Consider the following 22,336-nt stretch of genomic DNA (forward strand, 5'->3'; position numbering starts at 1 on the left):
AGAAGTGACTCCTCTCTTCCCTTTGCATTCCGTGCAGTCGGTCCCACTGGGTTTTGTTGGCTCTGCCTTCAGACTATATCATTAATTTGACCACTGCTTGTGACTGCCTCTGTACCACCCTAGACATGCTGCAATAACTTCCTAATGATTTTCCCTTCTACCCTTAGCCTAATTCCTCACATATTTGCTAGAATGATCTTTAAAAAAAAAAAAGAATGATCTTTAGCAAAGGTAAATCAGATCATATTATTCTCATTCTGAAACCTTCTAATAATTTCCCAACACATTCAAATTAGAATCCAGAGCTCTTACCGTGGTCCATAAGCTCTTACTTGATCTGGCCTGTAGCTGTCTTACCGACTTCCCTGCCCACTTCTACTCTGCTGTTACTGCATTTATCTTCCTGGTGTTTCTTGAACATGCTAAGCCTGTCCTACCTCAGCCTTTGCATTTGCTCTTCCTTTTTCCTGGAATTCTCTTTTCCCAGACAATTGTTTGGCTCACTGACTCACTTAATTCAAGTGTCAGTTCACATGTTAACTCCTTGAAGTTGTCTTCCATGGTCACCCTATCTAAAATAGCCACATACCCTATAACTCTGTATCTCCACCCTTACTTCATTTTACCCCATAGCATTTATCACTATCAGACATTGTAATATATATGTAAATGTTTATTTCTTTTTTTGCCTCCACCATGAGAGCGTAAGCTCCATGAAACCAGGGACTTTTGGTCCGTTACTGTGTTCTCATTGCCTAAGATGGGACTTGGCATATAGTAGATAATAAATCTTTGTGAAATAAATGAACGGGCCCCCAGACTCAGTTGGGGGTTTGAAGAGCATCATCTATCAATAAGTCTGCCTTGTCATGATTCAATGGACATTTATTTAGTGTCAAATACAGTGCCATGGCATTGTTGCTAATTGCTTTAAGGAAGGTATATATAAAAGTATATAGTGGGAACTTATATCCTAGTGTATCAGGGAGACTCAGTGATAGTGTTATAGAGGGAGGTAGTCTTTAAGGTGAGACTTGAAGATTGAGACTACCAGACGGGCATCCAGGCTGAGAAAATAGTATGTCTTAAGCCGCAGAGGTGTGAGAAAGCAGCTCGGCATGACTCTAGTACTATCACAAGTACAAGTTGGAATTGATGTAGTACAATGTTTTTTTAATGTCTGAAGTAAGGAGTAACTGGAGATGAGACTGTGCAGATAGGCAGTTGTGGTGTGGTGGTGGAGCTCGTTGAGATACCTTAGAGATTATACCTGATAAAGAACCTGAAGAATTTTGAGCAGGGGAGTGACCAAATCTGATTTGCTTTTTAGAAAATCACTTTAAGCACTGTAGAAATGAATGAGCAGGATTTAATAATTGATTGAAATGTCAAAGATAATGACTTCCAGGTTTCTGGCCTGAACAACTGGGTCTTCAGTGATACTACTCACCAAACTCTGAAATTGAGGAGGATGATAAAGCAGTGAATCTTTTTAAGGACATGGCTGGAATTTAAAAATGTATGATTATTTTACCCAGAAAACCTTTGGATTGCTTGTATTACTTAATATGTTTTACATATTACATTTAATTATAAATATACTAAATTTTGTTACTTTTATTCATTTACAAATGGACATATCCACTGCTGAACTGAATGCTCTTGCCATCTGTTAGATTTACTAATTTGCAAGAAGTAGACTAATTAGAATAAAGAATATTTTTGATAGCGTAATTAAAGGAAGTTGTTTTCTTAACATTCAAAGAAATGATTCTAAATCTAGGGCCCTCCACACTTTGAACTATATATAAAAAGCCCCCATTTTCAGGAAGGAAAAGTTGGAAAATACTTCTACGTATGTTGAGGATAACTTTCACCACGATGGCATGTTGTCTAATCAGTCTCATTTTCTGATCTATGAAACATAAGTAAATTTTGCTTTTTTGATGCTTTTTTTATGATCATCATAAACTTAATATTAAAAGGTTTGTCTACAGATAGAGATAAGCTTATCTACACTTTCATACTTTAGTTGATTTTTTGATTTCATATATTCCCATGTTGCTGAAAGTGGAAAAATCTGAAGCAGGTAAGACACAAGAGGAAACGCAAACTGTGTTTGTCCTTGTGGCATTAGGGGTGTGGTAAGATCATAGACCAGTGCTAGCCCATTAGGAATATAATATGGGCAACAAATGTGAGCCACATAGGTAATTTTAAATCCTCTGGGAGCCACATTAGAAAATATAAAACTATACAGAATTAATTTTAATGTGTTTTATTTAGCCCAGTATATCCAAAATATTATCTTGTCAACATATAATCAACGTAAAAATATTAATGAGACATTTTATTTTTTTTTCATACTGTGTTGACTTCTCCCTTTTTTAGTTGTTCATTGGTCTGGTTCTGCCAGATCTTTATTGCCCAGGGGTTTTCTGTGAGATGAGCACTCCTTCAGTATTATTTTCATTGACTTTGTGAACTCTGCATTTTTTCAAGATTTGTATTTTGACTTTACAGTTGAGTTGCATTGTGTTAACCTTGTATTGTTGGATGTTCGTACCATTAGTAGTGAGAAATTGATGGCCAAAGCTGGGATACATGGTTGCAATAGATGTCAGTGTCAAGTAGAAATGGATTTTACAGGGGATCAGGATCCATTGTGAATATTATTTATTGTTTTATAAGGACTTTTGCTTCTGTGTAGAAGCTTTTAACTTAAGGGACTCCACTGTCTGTTTCAATAATAATAGCTAACTTTTATTGAGACTTTTACCACGCCTGGCAAACTTCTAATACATGCATCATCTTATTTAATCTGTCCAGTCTGTCATTATTCTCATTTTATACTTGAATAAACTAAGGCCTGAAGCGGTAACTTTTACCACACATAAAGTTAAGAAAAGATACCTAACCAAATCAAAGTTGCTAAAGCTATATTAATTTCAGACAAAATAGATTTTAAGACAAAAATTTAACAATAGAAGGGAGGGGCTCACTTATATAAAAGTAACACTATGCCAGGAAGAGAGAACAGTTTTAAGTATAAGTACCTGATAACTTCAAAAAATTGTGTAAAAATGTGATGGAATTAGAAGGAAAAATCAATAAATCCACAAGCATAGTATTTTTTTTTTGTATATAGGAGACTAAATATTTAATACACCCACTCCTCACTTATAAACATGGTTAGGTTCCAAAGACCAGGTCGTTACGTAAAAAGTGGTATTATGTGAAAATGGAGGATGTTTTTCCTGTTTTCAGACTATCTATTTGCCCGATTTTTTAAATTTAGAAAATATGATCATAGAAATAATAACAGCCAAGATTTCCTGATGTGCTTATCACTGTGATGAGCCCAGTTAATGGATTATTCTCCTGTGGAGAAGGAGGCTTGGAGGAGACAAAGCTGGATAAAGCCCAGGCTGTATGACTGGAGGGCCCACGGCTGAACCACTTCACCCTCCTCCTGTGCTGGGTCAGAGCTTCCCTTGCAGAGCTGCCTCCAGGGCTCCATTCCAAATCACCCTTGCAAGGCCTGCAGCAGAATCCCGGAGCCTGCTCTGCCCTTACCCTTCAGGCCTAAGGGGCCACCAAGGCTCAGTGCTTCTTGCAAGGGGGTTCTGGGAGCCTAGCTGTGCACCAGGCCTCACCAAGGGCAGAGGCTTTAGGCCCAGTTCAGCTCACTTTGGGAGGTCATTAAACTCATATGCATTTCTTCCAAACACCCTCTCTGAACTAAAATTGTTGATTTCGTCATAGTGAGTATTTTGCACATGTTCTCTGTGATTAAAGAAGCAGACAAAAAATTAGGATATTATTTGGACAATATGTTAGTAGACATGATTTGACACACACACACACACACACACACACACACACGAGCACCCACAAACTTAGCTCATATACGTTATTAACAGACAGAAATGAAACATTTACCAGAATTGGCCATGTGCTAGACCATAAAGCAAAAATCAACAAATTTTAAAGAACTGATCTCATTCAGACCACATCCTCAGACCACAGTGTAATTAAGTTGAAAATCAATACCAAAAAAAAAGATAATTAAAAAATACGTACGTTTGGTAGATACTTCTAAATAACTGACTTGCAAAAAGCATGGAAATACATATTTTCATTGTTGTTTAGTTCCAAGAATGAAGACTTGTGAGATTAAAAGTAATGACCAACCCAGTAGTAAACAACACTCTTAGTGCCCAAATCGTGGTTTTAAAACACTATTTTTTACTAAAATAAACCCAGATACCTTGAATAAAATGATTCCAGCTCCGGGTAGGAGTTGTATAAGATGTCATACTAGAGAGCAAAGAACTATCAAAGTCAACTTGCGTTTGTGTCAAAAAGACCTGAAGGGACTGGCACTGGGCAGAGATAATTTGAGCTTCAATAAGAATGATTTCCACAATGAATTGAAACATAAGTTAAAATCCATGGGTTTTTCGTTATTGTTTCATTAAAAGGTAACAACAACAAGAAAATGCTGATCACCTTTGGAAGATGCCAAAGAACTGGTTAATTTGGAAAACTGTAAATAAAGAATGAAGCATTTATTCTGCCTTGCCTGTATGGAATACACCTCAGAGTCCCAAAACAGTTGATGAGGGAGAGTTCATTATAGAAGAATTCCAGGTAATAAATGCAAAAAGAATGATAGAACTAGTCATTTTGCAACTCCTGATGAAATAGTATATCTTGGCAATATTCATCAAAGCCTGCTTCATTGATGATGAAAGGCTGATGGGAACTTTATAATGGATAGCTCAGGCTGACAGCACCTGAACCCGCAGATCAGTGTTCTCATTACAACAAGGCAGACATTCAGACGTGATGTGTCCCCCGATGTGATGCAGTAGGAACTACATAGCACCAATTATGACATATTCTTACTATACAAAAATTGAACCCCAATCTTACCAAACCTTTAAATCAAGCACTAGTTTTTGGGAAATAAAGAGACTACAAGAACTTATTACACAATACTACAAGATTGTAATTAGCAAACTTCAGTATGTGGGAAATTCTGTTGAACAAATAACGCAGTTTCTTTAATAAGCGAATGGCAAGACAGGAGAACAAAACAAAGTGGCAGGCACCTATAGATTAAAAGACCAGTGCAATGTATACATCACTTTAGATTCTGATTTTAACAAAATAATTGTTTAAAAAAAAAAATTAGAACGAGACAGTTGGGGAAATTTGAACACTGGCTGTGTGATATAAAGAGTTATTTTTTAAGTGTGTATTGGTATTATAGTGTAAAAAAACTTAAAGATATAAATAACTGAAGTATTAAAGGATGAAATAAAATGATGTCTGGGACTTGCTTTAAAATAATCCAGTGGAGGTTGTGGAGAGAGGGGGAGGCATGGATAAAATGATAGGCAACACTGGCAATGATTTGAAGCTGGGAGGTGGGTATTTGGGGGTTCATTATAATATTTTTTCTATTTTTATGTATGTTTGAAAATTTCCATAATACAAAAGTAAAATAATAACAACAAACTTTTGGAATACTGCTAGTTAAGTCATCAACACAAGAAGTTAAAAGAAAAATAGCACAAATAAACAGTATTAACCAAAATAGAGGACCTGCTGGAGGCAGGATGAGAAGACAGGAAGGGACAAGGAACTGGTTGAATGGACCCAGGAAATCTGGGGTGGAAGTGGGGAGTGTGCTGTCATATTGTAGTGATTGTAACTAATGTCACATAACAATATGTGTGTAAATTTTTGTATGAGAAATTGAGTTGTAAACTTTCACCTAAAACATACACACATACACAAAAAGAGGACATAATGGTCATGATGAAGAAACAACAGAAACACTGTGAACAACGTTTATATCAACAAATTTGAAAACTTAGACCAAAAAGCAAATTTTCTAGTAAAATATATTTACCGAACCGACTCAAGAAAAGGAGAAACTTGAATAGACCTTTAACGTGAAAGAAAATGAATCGTTTTTAAAGATTGTCACCAAAATATATAATTCCCAGACATTGTTAGAGTTAGGTTCTACCAAATGTTCCAGTAATAGTAAGTTTTCCTTAGACGTAAATCTTTAACTTATGTAACGTACCTTATAGTAACCTTGATAGTCATGTAATTCCTACTACTGGGAGCGAAAATAATAGACTGATCTCACTTAAATATACATGGAGAATCCGCAGGAAAATATTGGGAAGCCAACTGAATAGCCAGGTGGTTGGCCTGACCATTGAATGCTCTGTGTTTTCCCACTGATTTGAGGTGCCACATTTGTCATAAACTGAATTCCCTTTTGACGTGGGTCCATTTCTGGGGGGTATACTTGTGTGCCTAGTCAGTCATCTAGAAAGTCTCAGTGTTGAATCTTGATTCAGGACATGTAGCATTGGCATTTTAATGTATGAGAATTGTAATGATCTGGTAGTACGTGTGTTGCATAAATATCCTTCCATTGTGTAGTTTTTGCAGATCATTTTAAAGGGACGACAGGGTTAGAACTCAGTGTATACCTCGTTTGAGACATTTCACTTTCTAAAGAATATTTCATAGTTCAAAAAAAAATTTAAGTTGATGAAGGGATTTAAAGGCATTACTCTGAAAACAGATGTGAAGTAAATATATCATCTAAATATTTTTTATGAAAAATGTTTTTCTTCTGTGTCCTCACATTTCTGTTTGTGCCTTGCCTCCTTCCTAAAGGAATTTGAGGTTATTTTAAAAAGGGACAGAGAAATAGATGTTATTAGACATCCGGGATGGATTAATCACTGCATTTGAACACCAAACTTAATTCTGTGTTTTCTTAGAAAGAGCAGAAAGGGACATATATTATGTTATGTCTATTAAAGGGACCATATAACATTTGAGAGACATGCTTTTCCCCTTCTTTTTATAAATGGGACATTAGATAATAAGATAATTAACCTTCAACTTTGAGTTTACAAAAGTTGGAAAGTGTTTTTCACATCGACATTTCCTGTATTAACCAGCTATGAAACCAAAAACCAAACCAAAACCCACTGCCGTCGAGTCGATTTCGACTCATAGTGACCCTATAGAAGAGAGTAGAACTGCCCCGTAGAGTTTCCAAGGAGCACCTGGCGGATTTGAACTGCCGACCCTTTGGTTAGCAGACATAGCACTTAACCACTATACCACCAGGGTTTCCCCAGTTATGAAAGCTGAGATTTTAACACTGAATCTTAACGTAGAGAATCTTAGCTTTATCTGAGGAGCTAGAATATATGGTTTACTTTGGCTTTCAGAAAAATATTGAGGACTGACTGGTAAATATGGAGGGACTAGAGCTGGAAAATCATTTTGCAACCAGCATAATAAAGGTTGGATCAAATAAGAATTATCAGTGGATGATAAATCTAGGGGAAAATTTGCTGTAAGGAGCAGGATATCTGCATGTTTGTAAATTGTTGACCCACAGACTACTTATTAGTTGCAAAGGAGAAAGTAAAGTGTAATTGTAAAGTGTAGAAATTGGACAACACCTTGGCAGCATGATAAAGCTAATAACGCCAATGAAAGACAGACGGCAATCATGGGCCTCTAGATGTGATACCTTTAGAAAAACACATTACTACCTATGTAGAATTCTGGCTGTGATTGTACAAACTCAGTCTGATTATGAGGAAAACGTCAGACAAACTCTAAATGAGGGATGTTTTATTAATAAAGGGACATGAGAGGAACTATTCTTCCAAAATGTCAGTGTCATAGAAAACAACAAAAGGCTGTGGCAGTGTTCCATAATGTAAGAGGCTGAAGAGCCAAATGTAATACCTAACCCTACACCAGATCCTGTATTGGAGAAGGAAATATACTATATAAAGGACGTTGTTGGATCAGCTGGCAAAATTGGAATACTTGCATTAGATTAAATTTTAACATTTTATCAATGTTAGATTTGCTGACATTGTTAAATGTGTATATGTAAGGTGATATTCCTGTTTATAGCAGATTTACTCTCAAGTATTTAGGGGTAAAGGGCCATGATACATGTAATTTGCCCTCAAAAAGTTAAAAAATAAAACTCTGTGTATGTGCTGTGTGTGGAGAGAGAAAATGATCTATGTGGTAAAATGTTAACAGTAGGTAAGTATGAGTATAGTAAAGGGTATGTGGTGTACTTCATACTTCTATTTTTGTGACTTATCTGTAAGTTTGAAATTATTTCCAAATAGATACATGGTTTAGTTATGATACATTCTGATGAACTAACAATAAAGCGATAGAACTTAGACAATCTATTCTAGAAGAATGAATAGTTAAAACATGCCCATTAGGCAGTTTCTCTCAAATATCATGTCTCAAGTGAGCCTTTGGTAAGTACTGGATCATAATTCATGGTTGAATTATCCAGTGAGTGCCTTAAGTGCCAATATTCTCTATTGTCGATTGAAGAGGGATCCATACGCTTTAGATACAAAGTGTGGGACAAACAATGTTGACATCCTGTTATAAAAATGTAAAAGCCTGATTTGTTTTGTGCTAGTTCATTTTCTTATGAAGATGGACCAGAGAAGTACTTAATGGAAGTTACTGATATTTTCTCTCAAGGAGGGTTTGAAACTGTAGAAGCAATTGGACAGGTGCTGCGATGTGATACCAGTGTTCCAAAAGTATCCTATAGAAAAAAGTGATTTGGCGTAAATATTTCAAAGGCATGTGTTAACAGTTGACGACCCTCAATCATAAAGGAACCTGAATTCTTATCCCCTTTAGGAAATGTAATTTTGAACAGGATTGCACGCCAATGGCCCTTTCAGGATAAATTAGCTGCAAAATGTACCCTGAATAACTGATTCTTCCTCCAATTAAGAAGCAAATGATACTGATATAAGCACTTAGAATATTGTAAAAAAGTTAAAATTGTTAAAAGCGAGAGAGAAAATAGCAAGTCCTATTAGTAAATACCTATGGGGGAAGTTTTTAAAGATGGTGTGTGACAGGTACCGCTACCCCCACTTTAAAGGCTGTTTGTGCCTGCGGTTGAAAAAACAAATTCATAAAAACGCAACAAAGCATTAAGTATGTTGGCCATGCTTTGAAAGTCCACAGGATGGGGATGTGTTTGAATTCTTATGAAAGAATGGTCACAGCCAGTGGTGCCTTGAAGCGGATCCTACTGGCCTGAGAGCAGATTGTTAAAAGTTTTAGGATTTTGTGAACTGATTGTTCAAACACAGCCATTAATCAAATGAAATTGCATAAACTTGCTATAAAATAAATTGCATTAAAAACAAAGATAACAAACACTCAAAACTTATCACTTCCTAATTATTTCACTACATTTTACTGTGATCTGTACTCTTGAGGTTATTTACATTTATTGTACGTGTACATCAGTGGACTCAAAGATACCAATGATCTTGAAGGTAGCGTAGGACGGGACAGTGTTTCGTTGCTTTATACAAAGGGTCACCATGACTGATGCTGACTGGACAGCAGCTAACAACGACATGGTTGAAATACTATATAATGGTTTGCTACTGTGCATTTCTCCAACTCAGTGTTCAGTGACATCATATTGGTAGCTTGAAATTGGCCATGGTGGGAATAGTTGTACCAAGAAATAAGCAAATGCCATAAACCAGGGCTTGGTTTGTTGTTTACTGATTGTCTAGATTTAAAGTGATAGAGAAAGTACTAATTAATAATGCAAACTTAAAAGTGTTTTATGTCTTTAGCCAAAACATTGTGAATAGCACAAAAAAACTGATGAAATATTCTTCCAGTATTCAAAAACTGTTAACCAGTTGAGCAAAGAGCTCACATCATTGACAGCATTGATGTAAATGAAAATATCAATCAGTACTCATGTGTAAACTACGCTTAACTGGTTGGTAAACATTTACCATCACTGGTCATGGCACAATTGAATTCACTGTTTTGGTAGGAAATAGGTAATCATATAAATATATTTTACTGTTTAGCTTTAGGAAATAGTATTACGACAATGTGGACATTAAGGAAAAAATTGAGTTTTAATAGTCTTTAATCATAAAGCATAATTTTAAAATACATAATTTGAAGCCTTTATATGTGTGTTGCAGATTAGAAATAGAATCATATAATTTAGGGTTTGGTGAACCCTTAAAATTGACCCAGAAGAACCTACCTTACAGATAGAAGTTCCTTCTTTAGTCAGAGACAGAGTTCATTACCTGATAATAGTGTTTAAGAGGCCTGTAAGTAGTTTGTTCTTACATTGAGCTAAAGTTTGTTTTCCTTTAGTTTCTACCAATTGATTCTTCTGGCGAAACATAGAAAATTTGTCTCTTCTTCTGTGGAGCAGCCAACCCTTAAGGTATAAAGGTAGATGAGCCCTAGTGGCATAGAGGTTAAGAGCTTGGCTGCTAACCGAAAGGTTGGTAGTTGGAATCCACCAGCCACTCCTTGGAAACCCACAGGGGCAGTTCTGCTGTGTCCCACCAGGCTGCTGTGAGTTGAAATCAACTTAATGGCAACTTTTTTTTTTAATGTTTCTATTTAGACTTTTGGCAAAAAGTATACCTCTCGTTCCTTTAACCAAAAACATTGTGTGGAATATTTTCCAGACTCTGCATCTAAAACTGTATTGCCTTTTAAAACATCCACATCAGTGTTTTTTGGCTTTTATTGACCTCATGGATGAAGTAAAAGCCTTTAGATCTTTTTTTGGTGCAAATTGTACACAAGTCTTCTGTGTTCATTTTGGTTTGTTTTTAACCCAAAAGCAGATCTTCATATTTATTCTGTCTTAACATTTGTATTGCTTTGAGCACAGCATCCCAGATTGTGGAAATAATACTGAATTATATTTTTATCGTTTTTGGTATTTATTAATCCTATCAGTTTTATGTTACTTATAGTTTTGGTAAGTACTCAGTGCTTATTATCTACATCCAAATTATTAAAATGTTGCATTGCAAAGGGCTGTGGGGACACAAGTGTCCACTAAACCCCCTTCTAAATTCACTTCTACCCGTTATCATTACTTTTTATTGTTTGATCAGTCGTGACTTCACCTACCAATTTTATTAAGTAGCCCTTATTTCACCATCTTATCCAGAAGTTTACTGCAATGTACTTTGTCAGATGCTTTGCTAAAAAAAAATCAAGATACACTGTGTCTATAGCATCTTCTTCAGTTAAACTTTAATAATTCTGTATTTTGAAATCAGGGATTTTGGAAAAATCCTGATACGGCTAAAAGTTAAAGTCTTACTCTTGCACAAATGGAAACATAGACAATCCATGAAAAATGGCATGCTAGATATTAATTAAGAATTATATGGACCCCCAAAAAACTGGGGGGAGGGGGAGTTACCTCTAAACCAGCATGAAAATGTTCTTTAAATGCAACAAAAGAGGAAAGCAACGAGAGGATGACTGGGAACACTTGAATAGGGCTGTGGGATAGACATTGGCCGCAAAGAAGACAGTCTGTAGTGTAAGCGCAGAGGTTCCTCCCAGGGGAGGTAGGCTAGACCAGGCAGCGATCCAGAGATCTGGGAGAGGGTGGGCAGGGTTTGTTAGCTCTTCCCCTCCCCTCTGACTGCCTCCTTGGAGATGTGCGTGATGGAAGGTTACTAAGGGTGCATCTGAACGTCCACGAGGGTTCCTTTGCTGCGTGCGACTAGTGTGCCAGCTGCTGTAGAGTCAGTGCCAACTCGTGGTGACCTCGGGTGCGCCGTGCTGCGTACAACCAGGCGTCGTGGAGTTGATTCTGGCTCATGCCAACCTCTTTTGTGTTAGAGTAGAACTGTGTTCCATAGGGGTTTCAGTGGCTGATTTTTTCAGAAGTAGATCGCTAAGCCTTCCTTTGAGGCTCCTCTGGGTGGACTTAAACCTGCAACCTTTCCGTTAGCAGCTGAGTGTGTGAATCGTTTGCACCACCCAGGGACTTCTTGCTGCATGTAAACCAAAAAAACCAAACGCGTTCCTATTGGAACAATTTCAACTGAGCAACCCTGTAGGGTAGAGTAGAACTGCTCCATAGGGTTTTAAAGGCTATAATCTTTACGGAAGCAGACTGCCAAATCTTTCTCTCTGGAATGGCTGGTGGGTTCAAACTGCTGACCTTTTGATTAGCAGCTGAGCGCTTAACCACTGAGCCACGAGGGCTCCTTTTAGTACTTCCTTATTCTCTTTGCTATGAACAAACCAGTATTTACTAATACTTCACAGTATTATTTTGAAGATTAAAAGAATAACTTTATGAAATTGGCTAACACACTTCCTTGCATTTAGCAGTTAGTAGATAAAGGCTTATTTAACCTGTGTTGAATTTCTTCCCTTTGTTAAATTCCATTTACCAACTGTAGTGGAGGTGGGTCCGGAAGTTATTAGTGTGAGTTGTTCCTTCACAGTTTCCTTGGTCTCCACTCTCCTTCGCCCTCCCTAGACCCATTTGGTTGCTACTGAAAGCACAAAAAGTTTACAGTAGGTCACGTGACTAAGTAGTACTAATAGAATAATGACTCTACCACTACGTTTTTCTTTTCTAAAAAAATCCTATTTCAAAAGCTACATCTTCCAAAAAGCGTTCTCTGATTAGCTCTTCTCATTTTCTAAGCCCCAAGTATAGTTTTTAACTTTCTTCTCTTGTTCAAGTTACTCTTAAAATTGTTGTATTTATTTGCACATATTAGTGTTGAAAAGTGTGTCTTTTGGTTCTCCTTGAATATATACTCTTCAATGTAAATTCTAAGCTCCGACAGCAATGAGTTGAGTTGAGTTAGGATATAGAAACGGTTGTTTTATGAGTACTTGATGGCTGGCTGTTACTATTCTGAAAGAATCTGTTTTTATTCTTCTTAAGACAAGGATACTTACTAAAAAAGTAGAGATGACTTGGGAGGTAGAGGTAGAGGGTTTTGGGGAATATGAGGAAAGAGGATATTTCAATAAAATTCACGGCCTAATGAGTTATTTTGGAACCTGCTCTCCTTAGTTGCTTACCTGATTACCTTAGTTATTTTATAGCAGATTTTACTTTTTTAACTTGAGAGTTTCTCTAGGATGGATCAGTAGGCCCTCTACCTAGTCTTTAAAAATCTCTTGGTTCAATACATTGTAATTAGTTTCTGGTAATTAAATTCTTCTCTCTCTCTTGCAGATTGAGGAGGTGCCATGCAGCAAGAAACAGAGAGATCCAGAGTTCGAGCCAGAAGGCCTGACATGGCGCTTTATGTACCCAAAGCTCGAAGGAGCGCGGCGCACTCCAAAGCAAGTGGTGAGGGAAAAAGCTGCGGCCCGCCTAACTCTGTGGTCAAAGGAGAACAAAAAGGACATTTTTTCTCCCAAAAGGAGGTCTTTAGAGACAAACCCGAGGCTCAGAGACTAGATATTAATCCTGATAGAAAGGAACACAATCATAAGGAAAGAAAGAAGCCCTTGATAAAATTAAAAAAAGATACATGCCTTCAAGAAAGAAATAAAAAGGCTTATATTAAGAGGGGAACCACAGAGTCCAAAGAAATATTATCCCAAAGACCTCAACAAAGAGTCCCAAATCCTGAGATTATATCTAGTCTACCTTTACAAAGACATTTTAAACCAAAGAAGGTAGAGTGTTTGGAGGTTGAAACTACAGATGTGACAGGATATGAGAATTTGCCTCTATCACAGCCTTGTTCAGAAATCAGTGAGGCTCAAGTTCTTACCAAACCATTCCAAAATGTGGAACCCTGTGATTTTAGTAGGCATGGACTAAATGGGGAAGCGTTTGAAGACAGAGATTTAGAAAGCAGAATTGAAACTGATTCTAGGGTTGTGGAGATAGTATCCCAATTTTCTGGAAGTTTCAGCTGTGCATTGAAACCTGAAGACATGATTGTATCACCACAACTAAACCCTGATTCTGAAATTGTACAAGAAGATGTGCGAACATCAGGTGAGATGTTAAAGCCCAGCAATGGAGGTATCAGTGCTATTTCTGTTCTTGCAAGTCCAGATGGTATCATTGATCAAACTTGTGTAGACTTTGAAGTTCAGACTGTGGGTGATACAGACAACAGTACAGGTTTTATCTTGAGTCAGAAAAGTATAGATTCTGCTCCTGAGGCTCTGGGTCACATCACTCATAAAGTGCCTATTGTCAGCAAACTAGAGAGCACAAATGGCGTTTTTGATTCCACGATGATTAGAGAGTATGAGAAGAATGACTGCACTGCTGATGAGTTATGTATAAAGTATGAACCTTCTGATACAGCCACGCTTACTCATGAAACATACACAGATAATGGATCTAATAGTGTAGGTGACATTACCAATAGGGTACGTGTGATGGACATTACAGATGTCATATCTGAGCATGTAACTGTGGGCTGTCCTTGTGTAGTTGCAGTTAGAATAGTTGATGAGGCCTGTAGCAACACAAGTGGTTTCTCAGAATATATAGGGATGAGTGCAGATACAGCCCCTCTTCATGTAGCTCACAGTGGAAATAACACTGAAAACTTCAGCGACCTGACTGCTTGCTCAGATGTTTATGCTGGGAGTATTTCCTCTAGTTTCACAGAGTCAACAGGAAAGTTGATAGAGAACTTGTCAGATTGTATGTCCTCCTTACCTATAAAGAAGATTGCTGGTAGTAATTATAACGCTTGTTTAGACTCCGAACTCAGTATCTTAAATGGGACAAGAGTAGTTTCAGACAGTGCCTTGGGCAGTGATCTGGACTGTGCTGGTAATATCACAGAAACATTGCATGAACTAAGAACTGCTGAAAAGGTTAAAGCAAAAGAGGAAGATGACTCAGAGAATATAAAACTTGGTATATCCTTTCCTGATACGGAATTAGTATCTATGGAAACAGCCATGGAACCAAAAGCAACTGAAACTTCTCACATGGAAGGAAGTACTGATACTGAAGAGAGCTGGGAGTCCATGTTTAATGATGATGGTGACTGCTTGGATCCACGTCTTCTACAAGAGGTAATATTTAAATGAAATTGCTTAAAGCTTAGAAAATTTTCAGATATGGGGAACCTGGGGTTTGGGTGGTAATTCTTATAGACGTTTGTGTACATTCAGTCATGTTACATCCAATGTCAAGCTTCCTGTAAAAAACTTAATTATAAACTGAGGAAGAATATCTGATAGACCTTTAAAAAATAAAACATACAGAATCGAGCTATATCTATAATAGCTAAGTCCTGAGAAATCTTACTAAATAGATTAGAGATGAATTAAATGGATTTTGGCTGTCTGTTGAATTGCAGAGAGAAACTTCTTCAAAGGGTCTTTTCTGTGTTAACAAGATGTATTTCACACAGGCCCATGGCGGAAGGAGAATTCTTGATTGTTATTATTTATTTTTTCAGTAGATATTGGAATGTTGCAAGATACTAGTGAGAAGGGGGTAGAGAAGGGAGGGATAAAAGAAAAGAAGGCATAATTTTTTTTTAAGGAGTGTATGCTCTGAGTTAAATTGAAGAGTAGATGATCGTTTATAAAATAAGAAAACACAAGTAAATAAGGACCTGCTGGCCAGTTAAGAGTTCATAAATAACAAAATGTTGGATTTTCTAGGCATCTTAAAAATTCTTTAGTTCAGTCTTTTCATTTTCTTAAGACAGTTACTGTCTATCCAACATTTAAATCCTTTACGATAAGTAAGAGTCCTTGGTTTTCAATAGTAGAAGCACTCCCCCTTTCATTTCTTATAGTTGGTTCACATAGCTGTTACCTGGAAGGGAAAAAATGATCTCCCTGTAAGATAGTCTTATAGATGGAGAACTGTAGCTCAGTGGTCACAGCTTTTGGAAAGACAGAATCAGGATTTCAGTCTAGTTCTGTCTTAATCCTAAGTGTATGTTCTTTCTCTTAGACCATTTCCTCACCTACAAAATAAAGGGCTTTATTTGAACAGTTTCGAAGATGCTTTTAAATACTAAATAATGAGTCTTTTGCTTCCGAGACTTAAACCAGAGGTGCAGGAAAATTGTCACATGCAGGTGAAAGAGCCAGGGGAGACTAAAGAGGGCAACCCTTTGGACAGAACTGACTTTCCAGTATTAAACAGTTCCACCTCGTTTTTAGGAGGTGCTTATACACTGAGTCCCTGTACCACAAACAGCACTTCTTCCTATCAAGTCAGGAAAGCAGTATGTCTTAAACATTCCTTAGGAAGAGATACAGAGTAGAGGATATCTATAAATGGGCGTTCATGAATCCCTTGAAGTTACATGAATAATTTTATGTGTATGTGCAGTTTTTAATACCTTTCATCAGATTTGGGACCAAACCAAAGTCAGGGAGCCGCGAAGTGGTCCTTGGACCAACGGCATGAGCATTACTGGGTAACATGTTAGAAATTGCGAACTCTTAGGTTCAACAATCTATGTTTACAAGTTGTTCAGGTAGTTCTGATGCACAAAGTTTGAGAACCACTGCTCAAATGTATCAGAATGTGAGTGGGGGAACTACAGATGGCTATTAGCCCATGATTTGAAAAATACTGTTAGTGGACATTTAGACCCAACTCAGATTAAGAAATAGGAATAGTGGGCAAAGTTAGGTGACTATAGAGAAGTTATTAAAGATTGAAGCATTGAGAGAACGCCTTAATCTGAGAAAAGAAGCAGCATTCATAGGAGTTAGCAAAAGGACTACCTGAGGGGTCGAGGGCACAGGCATGCGTAGGAGGACAAGGACTGTTTTCTGCTTCCTACAAAACAAAGTACACAGAGCCTTTTGCACATAGTTGTAGTTACAGTCGAGTCCATTCAGACTCATAGCAACCCTATAGGACAGAATAGAACTGCTCCACAGGGTTTCCAAGGAGTGGCTGGTAGATTTGAACTGCTGACCTTTTGATTAGTATCTGTAGCTCTTAACCACTGCGGATATAGGTGACAGGACAGAGTTGGAGCTTTCTGCCTTTTTAGGATGGCCTCCAGAGGTTTTCAGAATATTATTAATATTGGAACTTGAATTTTCTGTGGTAGTTCAGTAATATGGTTTCTGTGTTTGTTGTGAGAGATATTCAGTTGTGCAGTTTTGTTTTTCAGTCTTAACACCGTTTGGAATAGGAACAAAAGAATTCAGAGAACCACTCAGTATTTTGAGGAACATAGCTAAAGAGGAAGCTGACATGACCTAAAGCTGGCAGTGATAATAATAATAATAATAATGGGGTTACAAGGAGTATGTTGTGTTCTAAGCCAGAATCTGGGTGTTGTGTTTGGATTATCTTTGGAGGTACTTGGGAGGGAATGGGGTCTATGTTGAGGGATGAGGATAGATGAGAGCAGGAAATAGGGAGATGGATTGAGAATGGCAGGTAGCAAATCCACCTTCGGACGATGATGGCCTCTTCTGCTTTGGGTTTTAGAAGATGTACTAATAATAATATTAAAAGATGTCACAAATCCAGTACCATTAATAGCCATAATTTATTACATGCTAAACGAGAGTGCCTGCCTACCTTGAAAACTTTCCAACCTAAGATTTTTGGCTGTTTTCTCAGTTGGCCTGTTTCTTTGTTGATAGTGGCTAGACTTGGAGATAGACTCCACCTCTAGTAGGCTGGGAGGTATGCCATAGAGCAGGGTGTGACAGTCATGGGCACGTGCAGCAATTTCCTGTGACATTCAAACGTCTAAAACTGCCGGAGGTGGGTAGAGAGCATAGGTGAGTCATTATTGTGCTCCTAGAACTGCAAGTCTTGAAGAGTCTCCAAAGATCACACTTGAATTCTTAAAGCCGTGGTACAGGATGCCCAGAAACATATGTTGGCAATTGGTAAAAGAGAGGATGTTGGCATGACTTCTTTTAACCCTCTGAGATCTTGGAACAAGAACATAAGAATAATTGTTGTCTTGAAAAACTTCCATAGCCCCTGCTGCCTCCTGTACAGATCTCTCGGAGGGTTGGTGGGATACCAGCAACATAGCATTGATGTTGATAGGTGCTTCCTATTTCTGGTCTTGCTTTGGGTTTTTAGGTAAGAGTCTCCTGTATTTTAAGAATTTGAAACCTTCCATTTAGAAAGTCCTTTTATTGCAGAAGGCTACTAACAACCATGGGAAAAAGAAGAGTAAAGAAACACCACTTATTCCCATCCATCTCCCTTCCTGTGTGTGCTAACTCCCATTCATAGGTACTCTGTCTCCCTGGAATTTTTTGTAAAAATTCTATCCATTTTTAAGCAAGAAACACAATCAAAAGGAAAAATTTATCATCCAACTACTAAATGCAAATTTTATGACATATAAAGAGAGGAAAGCCCTTCATATCCCATCACCTAGAGGCATATTAACAGTTGGTATCCCAGCACTTTTTGGTTAAATAGCAAATATTGAGCACTTAGAATTTAATAAACAATAAATAGCAAATAGATAAAAGTTAGTTGTTATTATCACTGCTGTGTTAAAGGCACTATGCTACATGCCAGCTTCTCTGTCCTAAAATTGCCTACATTTTAGTTCGGGAGACAAGATGTAAATATGTGACTAGATAGTTCAATGACGATTTCAGAGGTAAATGATATAAAAGAACCAACTAACAACCATATAAGAGACTAAGGCTATATTTGATTGTCTGATGAGTGATACAGGCAATGGCATTAAAAAAGAATTAGATCACTGCGGTCTAATACTGCGGGCTGATACTGTTGCATGTAGGTGAGGCCGTAGAAAATTAAATGAGATTGTAATGGGGATATGATTTGTAATGTTTATTCTGTTTAATTCGTTCCCTATTTAGTGACAATAGCAGAGAGGGGCAAGGTTAGGATGACAGAGGGAACCAGGTGCATTCCCCACCCCTGCCCAGGAAAACACAGACAACAACTGTATCCCAAAATTATAGATTCATTTGTGTTAAAAAGCTTGTTTAAAGATGCAAACATACCTTTTGGAGAATTAAGTTCCATCCACACTAGATTTGTATAAATTTGTATAAATATAATCATTTATATCAAAAAGTACAGGTGTGCTGGGTACTCCGTTGCTGGTCTTTGGGGAGCAGTGGTGGGGAGAAAGAGTGAACTGACTTTAGCCTGTCTGCTGAAATGAATAGCCAGCAGCCTAAATATATTTAAATTCAGGCTTGTTTTTGGTTGTGATAAATTTGGAGTTGGGATGTAGGAAGGTGTAGGTTTGCAGTAAGGCTTAGTTTGGGGACAAAAGGAATTTAATTGCTAATCAACAGTCTTATATAGGAGATCTTTTGTGCAGATCCCAAAGCTAAAATTGTTAAGGAAAAGCCAGGGGGGTACCCAGACGTACTGGATATCAGGCTTAAAGCACCAAGACTAAATTTCTGATCCTTCAGATAATGGGTCATCATATTATATTGCCTGGCTAGGTCAAGATTGGTTCACTTCCTTAAGCCAATGGATCTGACTCTGCAATTTGAAGGTCAGAAGTGTGTATTTCTTATCTTGCTGAGAGGGACAGATAGGCAAGTATTGTTGTTGTTAGGTGTCTTCGAGTCGATTCCGACTCATAGTGGCCCTGTGTACAATAGAACAAAATACTGCCCAGTCCTGTGCCATCCTCACAGTCATTGCTATGTTTGAGCCCATTGTTGCAGCCACTGTGTATCAGTCCATCTCATCGAGTATCTTCCTCTTTTTCGCTGACCTTCCACGTTACCAAGCATGATGTCCTTCTCTGGGGACTGGTCCCTCCTGATAATATGTCCAAAGTATGCGAGACTAAGTCTTGCCATTCTTGCTTCCAAGAAGCAAAGACTTGTTCGTTCTTCTGGCAGTCCATGGTGTATTCAGTATTCTTCATCAACACCATAATTCAAAGGCATCAATCCTTCCTTGGTCTTCCTCATTCATTGTCCAGCTTTTGCATTCATATGAGGCAGTTGAAAATATCATGACTTGGGTCAGGTGCACCTTAGTCTTCAAAGTGACATGTTTGCTTTTCAACATTTTAGAGAGGTCTTTTGTAGCAGATGCGCCTAATGCAATTTGTCGTTTGATTTCTTGACTGCTGCTTCCATTGACCATAGATCCAAGTAAAATGAAGTCCTTGACAACTTCAATCATTTCTCCTTTTATTATGATATTGCTTATTGGTCCAGTGGTGAGGATTTTGGTTTTCTTTGTGTTGAGGTGTAATCTATACTGAAGACTATGTAGTCTTTGACCTTCATCAGTAAGTGCTTCAAGTCCTCTTCACTTTCAGCAGGCAAGATTGTGTCACCTGCATATTGCAGGCTGATAATGAGTCTTCCACCAATTCTGATGCTCTGTTCTTCTTCATGTAGTCCAGCTTCTCAGATTATTTGCTCAGCATACAGATTGAATAAGTATAGTAAAAAGATACAACCCTAACACACACCTTTCCTGATTTCAAACCATGCAGTATCCCCTTGTTCTGTTCCAACAACAGCTTCATAGCTACGATCCACACAGTCAAATGCCTTTGCATAGTTAGTAAAACACAGGTAAACATCTTTCTGGTATTCTCTCCTTTCATTCAAGATCCGTCTGACATCAGCAATGGTATCCCTCATTCTACGTCCTCTTCTGAATCCTGTTTGAATTTCTGGCAGTTCCCTGTCAATGTAGTGCTGCAACCATTTTTTAATTATCTTCAGCAAACTTTTACTTGTGTGTGGTATTAATGATAAAACAAACCAAACTCATCTATTCAGACTCATAGGGACCCTATGGGACAGAGTGGAACTGCCCCATAGGGTTTCCAAGGAGTGGCTGGTAGTTTCGAACTACCGACCTTTTGGTTAGCATAGTGTTCAGTAACTTCCTCATTCTTTTGGATCACCTTTCTTTGGAATGGGCACAAATATGGATCTCTTCCAGTCGGTTGGCCAGGTAGCTGTCTTCCAAATTTCTTGGCATAGACAAGTGAGCATTTCCAGCGTTGCATCCATCTGTTGAAACAACTCAATTGGTATTACATCAGTTCCTGGAGCCTTTTTTTCCGCCAATGCCTTTAGTGCAGCTTGGACTTCATCCTTCAGTACCATAGGTTCTTTATCATTTGCTGCCTCCTGAAATGGTTGAACATTGACCAATTCTTTTTGCTACAGTGACTCTCTGTATTCATTCCATCTTCTTTTGATGCTTCCTGCGTTGTTCGATATTTTGCCCATAGAATCCTTCAGTATTGTAACTCGAGGCTTGAATTTTTTTTCCTTCAGTTTTTTCAGCTTGATAAATGCGCGGAGGATGTTCTTCTGTTTTGGATTTCTAACTCCAGGTCTTTGCACATTTCATTATGATACTTTGTCTTCTTGAGCTGTGCATTGAAATCTTCTGGGCAGCTTTTACTTCATTTCTTCTGTTGACTTTAGCTACTCGATGTTCAAGATCAAGTTTCAGAGTCTCTTCTGACATCCAGTTTTGGTCTTTTTGTTCTTTCCTGTCTTTTTAATGACCTTTTGCTTTCTTTGTGTATGATGTCCTTGATGTCATCCCACAACTCGTCTGGTATTGCATCATTAGTGTTCAATGCGTCAATTCTATTTTTGGTGGTCTCCAAATTCAGGTGGGATATACTTAAGGTTGTGTTTTGGTTCTTGCTTTAATTTTCTTCAGCTTCTACATAAACTTGCATATGAGCAATTGATGTTCTGTTCTGCAGTCAGCCCCTGGTGTTGTTCTGACTGATGATATTGAGCTTTTCCATCATCTCTTTCCACAGATGTAGTCCATTTGATTCCTGTGTGTTCCATCTGGCGAGGTCCCCGTGTATAAAAAAAAAAAAAAAAAATAGTCATCGTTTAAGTTGTTGAAAAAAGGTTTTTCCAATGAAGAAGTCGTTAGTCTTACAGAATTCTGTCATGCGATCTCTGGCATCGTTTCTATCCCCAAGGCTATATTTTCCAACTACAGATCCTCCTTCTATGTTTCTAACTTTTGAATTCCAGTCACCAGTAATTATCAATGCATTTTGATTGCATGTTTGATCAATTTCAAACTGCAGAAGTTGGTGAAAATCTTTAATTTTCTTGTCTCTGGCATTAGTGGCTGGTGCGTGAATTTGAATAATAGTCTTATTAACAATAATCCTGGTAAGCGTATGGGTATTGTCCTACCACTGGCAGCATTGTACTTCAGGATAGATCTTGAAATGTTCTTTTTTATGATGAATGCAACATCACTCCCATTCAATTTGTCATTCCTGGCATAGTAGACCATATGGTTGTCTAATTCAGAATGGCTGATACCAGTCCATTTCAGTTCACTAATGCCTAGGATATCAATCTTTATTCATTCTATTTCATTTTTGATGACTTCCAATTTTCCTAGATTCATACTTCATACATTCCATGTTCCAATTGTTAATGGATGTTTGCAGCTGTTTCTTTTCATTTTGAGTCATGCCACATTAGCAAA

At 37.7% G+C, this 22,336-nt stretch overlaps 1 protein-coding gene across 8 annotated transcripts in view; it reads left to right on the forward strand.

Annotated features, from left to right (window-relative positions):
- Nucleotides 1–22,336, forward strand: part of R3HCC1L (R3H domain and coiled-coil containing 1 like) — an 88,280-nt gene that overhangs the window by 37,786 nt on the left and 28,158 nt on the right. For 4 of the 8 annotated variants that reach the window (XM_049854898.1, XM_049854902.1, XM_049854900.1 and 1 more), the window contains 2 exons: nt 4,485–4,653; nt 13,127–14,946. In XM_049854898.1, the coding sequence (XP_049710855.1) occupies nt 13,141–14,946 (1,806 nt within the window). In that variant the 5' untranslated portion in view covers nt 4,485–4,653; nt 13,127–13,140. Of the gene's footprint in view, nt 1–4,161; nt 4,654–13,126; nt 14,947–22,336 lie in introns of those variants that run through there. The other 4 variants (XM_049854899.1, XM_049854904.1, XM_049854903.1 and 1 more) reach the window with 2 other exon arrangements.

This window comes from Elephas maximus, chromosome 16, assembly GCF_024166365.1.
Source record: "Elephas maximus indicus isolate mEleMax1 chromosome 16, mEleMax1 primary haplotype, whole genome shotgun sequence".
NCBI classification, from domain to species: Eukaryota; Metazoa; Chordata; class Mammalia; order Proboscidea; family Elephantidae; genus Elephas; species Elephas maximus.